Genomic DNA, 6,262 nt, shown 5'->3' on the forward strand with positions numbered 1-6,262 from the left:
TGATTTATGGGAAGTTTGTTGATGCATTCCAAGCCAACAATCGTCGATATTGAGATGTATTTTAGGGTAAAAATGTGTGTACCTTGATTTGACGTCTTGCTTCTCTTTTTGTAGTAAAGGTCCTAAGATTTTAGAGACTTAGAGCATATGTGCAAAATATATGTTCAAAGGAGAAAGTTGTCAAAATATTTGTTCTAGGCATTGATCTAACGATCTGTCTTCAATCATTTGCATTGATCCAGTATTTCTAAGGCATGTTCTAGGCATCAATTTAACATCACTTCAACCAGTCATTAGAATCCTTTTTACTTTTAATGTGACAATTCATGTTCTTCAAAAATTTGTAATCTTTTTAAGAGATGACATGTTTAGCCTTCACCATAGTTGTTTCTAGATCTTATGTCAGATCTTATATCGAGGTCGAAACAATTAGTATTTTATCTTCTCTGAGAAATCAAAATTCCATCCATAATTATTTCTAGACCTTATGTCGAGGCCAAAACAATTAGTATTTTATCTTTTCGAGAAATCAAAATTCCATCGTCTCCACAATTGTTCATTTTTAAAAGTCTGGAATCTTATTAGCATTTTTACGACGTAAAGGCAGTTTTTTTTTACTAAAGGCAGATATTTTTAGTAAAAAGAAACTGATATATGATGTTTCATAAAAATATGTTATTGAAATTTGAGTTATTGGATCTTGTGATCAAACCTCCATGTTGTGCAACTGCAGCACCTCTCAGATCCAACGTAGTCATAATAGGATATCAATTAGCAAAGATGACATAGGGATGTCGTGCCTATATCAATAGCAAAGATGACATAGGGATGTCGTGCCTGATGACATTAACACAGGTCAACATTCAAAACTCAAAGATAGAATTCCGTTGATTGTCTACAAGCTACAACCTGTCTCAAACCTGGTTAAAAATTAAGGCCAAACCTAAAATACTTTTGCAAAGACTAAAGCATAAATAAATAATTGAATTATGCTATAATTGATAATCAATTGTCATAAATAATATGGGACGGAGGAAGTAATACTTAGGATATCAAGTAACTTTTATAAGGACTATAATACATAGAAAATAGAAAGTCTCCCGATATTACAATATTGATAACAATACAATCAACAAACAGTCCCAGAGGCTAATTTGTTTAGCCTTCCCTTTAACTCGACGGATAAAATCTGTGGAGTAAAAATTGTGCAGTTCAAGAAAAATAATCAAAGGTACATACAGGCTTAGATCAATGTTCTATTATGCTTCAGGTCAACTAACCAATCCACTATTATCTAACAACACAATTATTGGCAACATTGATTCGAACAACAGCTTGCATCCATTGTCATCGCCAACAAACCAAAGAGCAAGACATTTGACGAGCTCATCACAATGTTCATTTTAGTCCTTGTGTCCCCAAAGCAATTGTCACTTGTCCAAGTTCATCAAAAAATTCAGTTTAAATCCTCAACTGTGATTCCAAAGCAGTCTTCTGTTGTTCATGACAGGAGGAGCTAATCCTGGAATGTCGCGAATGTCCTTGTTGCCTGGATGAACAAGCTGAAAATTTGAAAGATAAGGTTTATCAGTAAAAATAAGCACCAAGATAGTGATAACTTCTTGAATATAGTTTGGCAAGAAGGTATCAGAGATAACTTCAAGGTAAAATGAAACCAAGATGGGGAAACAAGGCGTTTAGGCACCAATAACTAAACTAGGTGTTTAGGCCCAAGTAAATTCACCTTGAAACAAAACAATAGAGGATTTTGCTAAATTGAACCAAGAGTTAGAAAGTAAACTTCTCTTACCTTTACAATAATGATAGCAATTACTCCAATGACAATGAGGAAAAGCAATGCCATAATACACTTGTCAGTAGCAACCTATTACAAAAATGTCAGCAAGTTTATCAATGAATGATTCATAAAGTTAGGAACTATACTGAAAAAAATGTATGGTTTCTGTAGAAATTGACCTGCCTACCGATTTCCTTGACCAACTTAGATGCTTTCTTTATAGAGAAATGGATAGAATCCAGCTCATTCACAACTCTGCTCATTTGTTCCGTCTAAAAAAGAAGAGATCACAGCCTTAAGTTCTCATGTCAAATTCCAAAAAGAAAAAAATCTTCAATTACTTTTGGGGTGCTGTTTATGCATAAGATTCCTACCTGAGCCTTAAGAGCAGCTGCAGTCTCAGTACCAACATTAACCGTGTCTTGAACAATCTATTCAAGTAGAAGAGGTCATGGAAAAAAACTTTATGTTAGCATAGACAACAGAATTTGTATATCCAGAATATTTAAATCAAACATTATTTAGTATTTTCTAGTTCTCTTTCACAATTTCCTTCTCTACCCATCAAACTTCCAGAGGAGAGGGGGCGGGGAGTTCAACTGTGGTTAAAGGTGAATTAAATATGAACACACATTTTCCACATAAACCAAAGGATGTGCATGGATAACAATATATAGAATTATTCTGCCTCCGCCCCCCTCACAATTTTTCATCCTTATTTCACTGATTTCATGGTTTAGCAATACCCCGGAGAGCAGACAGAGAGTGTTGTAAAAATGTATAATAAGCTTGTAAATGAATAAACGTGAGATTGGGAAGAGGGAGTTTCAAGAGCATAATCTTAGATTTATATAAACACAACAAACTTTAATCTATTCATTAAATTAAATGAGGAACATGTTGTGAAAGAGATAGTAAATTGTCATAAGATATTTATGGAAGTAAAATGACGAGAAGGTGCTAAAGAAACAATAAACACAAACAATAGGGCACAACCAAGACAGCAGTTTGACAAAAAAGAAAGACCAGCATAGAGATATTCAAGGTATAAACCATATATATTTTTAAGGTCGGACTCATCACCAACAATCAAATTGTGTTCTAAAAACCATATATTTACTTAACCAACTGTTATTATCACGATAATGAAAGTAAGAAAACATAGTATGTGAGCCATTTCACTCTAGGACAAATAAAATACTACCGCACATTATAAAATCAGTAGCAGTCTATGTATTTGGAATAAAAGTATAGTGATATTTAAAAGGTATAAACCAACCCTTTTTCCCCTCTCGATGGCTTGATCCGTGTCATCCATCATCCGATTCCCTTGATCCATTAGCTGTTCATTTGACATAGCTGTAATTCATCATAAATGCTCCAAATTAACCAAAGTGGTAAACAGATTCAATCTTGTTTGGTCATGCAGTGAAAACCACAACAGCTTGTATTTATTTCATTTAAAACTACTTCCAACTTTTAAAGGTCAACAACCAAAAATTTATAAGTGCTTTTACTAGACAGATGAAGCAGAAACAAAACAGACCCTTTTAAACAACAGCGGAAACAGACAATTGTTTTATACAATTTTTTTCTTTGAATGCTTCATATTGAAGCCTTTTTCCAAAAAAAAAAATGATGTCAAAAAAGGATAAAGATCATAGAAGTGTGAGAAAGGAACTTAGACTATGAAGCATCCACGTTGAATTTCAAGCAATGTAACATGTCAAATCACATCTAAGACCATCTCCCAATATGAAATAATACATAGGTATGATAATTTTTCTAATCTCTCACTTTCACTGAAACAATTAAGGACTCCTCCACTCATACATACAGTCACATTTTTCTATCTATGCTTCCTCCTATATTTGCATGAATATATGCTTCCTCCTATAGTTGCATGAATATATGCTTCCTCATACAACTAATTGTCATAAATCAAGCATAAGAAAGAAAGAAGGTAGCAAAAGTACGGGCCTTGTCTAAAACCAAATGTATTTGTTGACTGAAATAAAGTATGTTCAATCGATAATGTCACGCCTAGTGAAATAAAATGATCATGGACTTCATTTGACCGCTAAAAACAAGTTGTGAATCGTGATGCATGAATATTAGCATAACCGATATGAAGAAGCCCAGATATTTACCGGAAGCTAGCAAGACATTTTCTTCTGTGTAACCTTCATTGGGCCCCTCAAAGAGTTCAATTCGCTTATTCTCAATATTTGAAGCATATCTGCATTGCAATAAAACACAAGCACATTTTTATTGATGCTATCAAAATATGCATTACAATAGAGCAAGAACAGAATGATACATTCTCAGGTAGCAAAATGATTATCTCACTTACTGTTTCTTCAAAGCAACATATGAATTTAACTCTTTGATCTGCAACGAGAATGCAAACTCTTGTTAGTAATGGGATGAATGCCATTAGAAGTTACAGACGGCAATAAGCCTAAAGATCTTACCATTGACTGCTTTTTCTCATTCAAATATTTGGTAGTTTCTCTGTCAAATCTAGACTCCAAAACTTTGACTTCTTTATCGAACTCTTTAATAAGCCTGAAAAACAGATCCAACAACATATACACTAGACGGTAAGCATAGAGCCAAACCTCAGTTCTTAAATCAAGGTAATTCATGTTTGGTTCCACTTTTAGAAGAGGCAAAATTGATTCTTGAGTAGAATTTATTTTGACTCCATGATTGATTCTAACTTTAAGCTAGAATTTTGAGATTTTTCCTCTAAAATTGACTTTTAATTTTGTTCAAATCAATCACTTTAAGACTAATGTATCAAAACATGAATTATTTTTCATTCATCTCACTTTCAGTCAAAATCAATTTCATCTTATCAATTAATTCAAAATCAATTTATGTCATTTCATAACCAAACACACAACAATCAAAATGCATACAGATTTCTGGTTCATACTTTTTAACACATTTTCAGCACAGATCTGGAAATCGCAAACAACAATTAACTCTATCCAATAAAATGAACAACATCAAGCTCGTATTATCACATTTTCAATCACGCTACATAAAAACCAAACACACCAATCACAAAAGAAAGACGAAAAGTACCCTTTACACTCTCGCATTTTCTCGGTGAGCTCTTCCAATTGCCTGCTCTTCCTACTCGAATCCTTAATCTTCTCCAGTTTCTGAAATCCATTTCTGCACAAAAACAACAATAACGATTCAACAATAACGTCAATTCGATGCAAAAAAAATGACGGAGGATTTCAGATCGTTACGATAGAGCGCGGAAATTGTCGGCGACGCGTCCGTCGATCTCCGCCAGATCCTCGCTGATCGCCGACAACTGATCCATTTTCAACGGCGGTGCAATCTACCTCAACCTTCAGATTCCGCACGAACGGCGAGATCTGAATGAGGATGATTAGGATGTGTTTGGATGAAGATTTTATAACGCGGAAAAGAATTTGAAATGTGGGTTGGATTTTACGTTGCGCCAAACAGCGTTCTGTTTTAATTTTAAGGGATCAAAACGACGTTTTGAGATTACTGTGACGTTCGTTTACTTCCGAAGAATAAACATAACATTGGGGATCTTGTTGTGTTTCTTCTCCCTCGTGAACCGTGGTTGTTTTTCAGAATTTTTTTTATTAGTAGTATTTTGGGTTTTAAACGGATTTTGCCGTTTAATTTAAACCACACTATAGGAAATGGTTAATGGTTTTGGTTTTTGTTTTTTTTGTTGTTAATATACGTCATTACGTTGGGTCGCTTGATTTGATTCCTGTTATAAAGGTGATTTTGTTACTGTCCGTCCGGGACAAAATGCCACAAATTATGTTTCAATTATGGGTCCATTTGACAAAATGCGACATTATGGGTCCATTTGTTTCAATTTTTTTTTACAAATAATTTTAGGTAAATTCTTTGGTACCCATGAATTCAAGTTGGGTACCGGTACCTTTAGTGTAAATTATTATTAAATATTAATTTATTTTAAAATAAATAAAAATAAATAAGTGACATGGCATGAAATTATAACATTTGATTGGTTGAGGGTACCGGTACCCATCTAAACTTAAGGGTACCGGAGTGTTCACCTTGTCACAAGTCATAAGCTACTGCAATGAGTTGCTTAAAGTCATTTTTTTAAAAGTTTTTTTTGACTTACAAGATATGAAATTCGATACTTTGCCGTCTCATGGTACAATATATTATAATAACATAACGAATTTAATTTTCATTAGCGCAACACAACCAATATATGATTTTAGAAAAAGTTAAATATTTTTTTCTAATGATCTAATATTTATAATTAATTGAAATTTTGATCATATTTCCAAATCATTCAATACTGGTCTCTCTCTTAGTTTTAAACTAAAAATAGTAATACGATTATTTTAAATGAGTTTAAAGGTAGTGCACTGACAGTGTAAACTAATTTTACACATACAACCAATCAAAATCCTTACACTT

The 6,262-nt window shown here is 33.4% G+C and overlaps 1 protein-coding gene across 1 annotated transcript; it reads right to left on the reverse strand.

The window, feature by feature from the left end:
- Positions 1-1,044: 1,044 nt before the first annotated feature.
- Positions 1,045-5,486, reverse strand: LOC131628442 (novel plant SNARE 11-like). Its single transcript, XM_058899276.1, has 10 exons — positions 5,065-5,486; positions 4,892-4,984; positions 4,273-4,366; positions 4,152-4,189; positions 3,949-4,037; positions 3,078-3,157; positions 2,173-2,229; positions 1,978-2,070; positions 1,811-1,885; positions 1,045-1,562 (listed from the first exon to the last, which is right to left on the reverse strand). The coding sequence occupies exons 1-10, from the start codon at positions 5,139-5,141 to the stop codon at positions 1,470-1,472; spliced, it is 789 nt and encodes a 262-aa protein (XP_058755259.1). The 5' UTR covers positions 5,142-5,486; the 3' UTR covers positions 1,045-1,469.
- Between the last annotated feature and the right edge of the window lie 776 nt (positions 5,487-6,262).

The sequence above is a fragment of the Vicia villosa genome, unplaced genomic scaffold (assembly GCF_029867415.1).
Source record: "Vicia villosa cultivar HV-30 ecotype Madison, WI unplaced genomic scaffold, Vvil1.0 ctg.000455F_1_1, whole genome shotgun sequence".
Taxonomy (NCBI): domain Eukaryota; kingdom Viridiplantae; phylum Streptophyta; class Magnoliopsida; order Fabales; family Fabaceae; genus Vicia; species Vicia villosa.

What these genes read in the sequence shown, in the direction of transcription:
- LOC131628442 (XM_058899276.1), bottom strand. Translation starts at nt 5,141, where the DNA reads ATGGATCAGTTGTCGGCGATCAGCGAGGATCTGGCGGAGATCGACGGA. An exon ending in AAAATGCGAGAGTGTAAAGG is followed by an intron (nt 4,367 to 4,891) that starts GTACTTTTCGTC and finishes TCTGTTTTTCAG; the next exon opens with GCTTATTAAAGAGTTCGATA. An exon ending in AAATGTCTTGCTAGCTTCCG is followed by an intron (nt 3,158 to 3,948) that starts GTAAATATCTGG and finishes GATGAATTACAG; the next exon opens with CTATGTCAAATGAACAGCTA.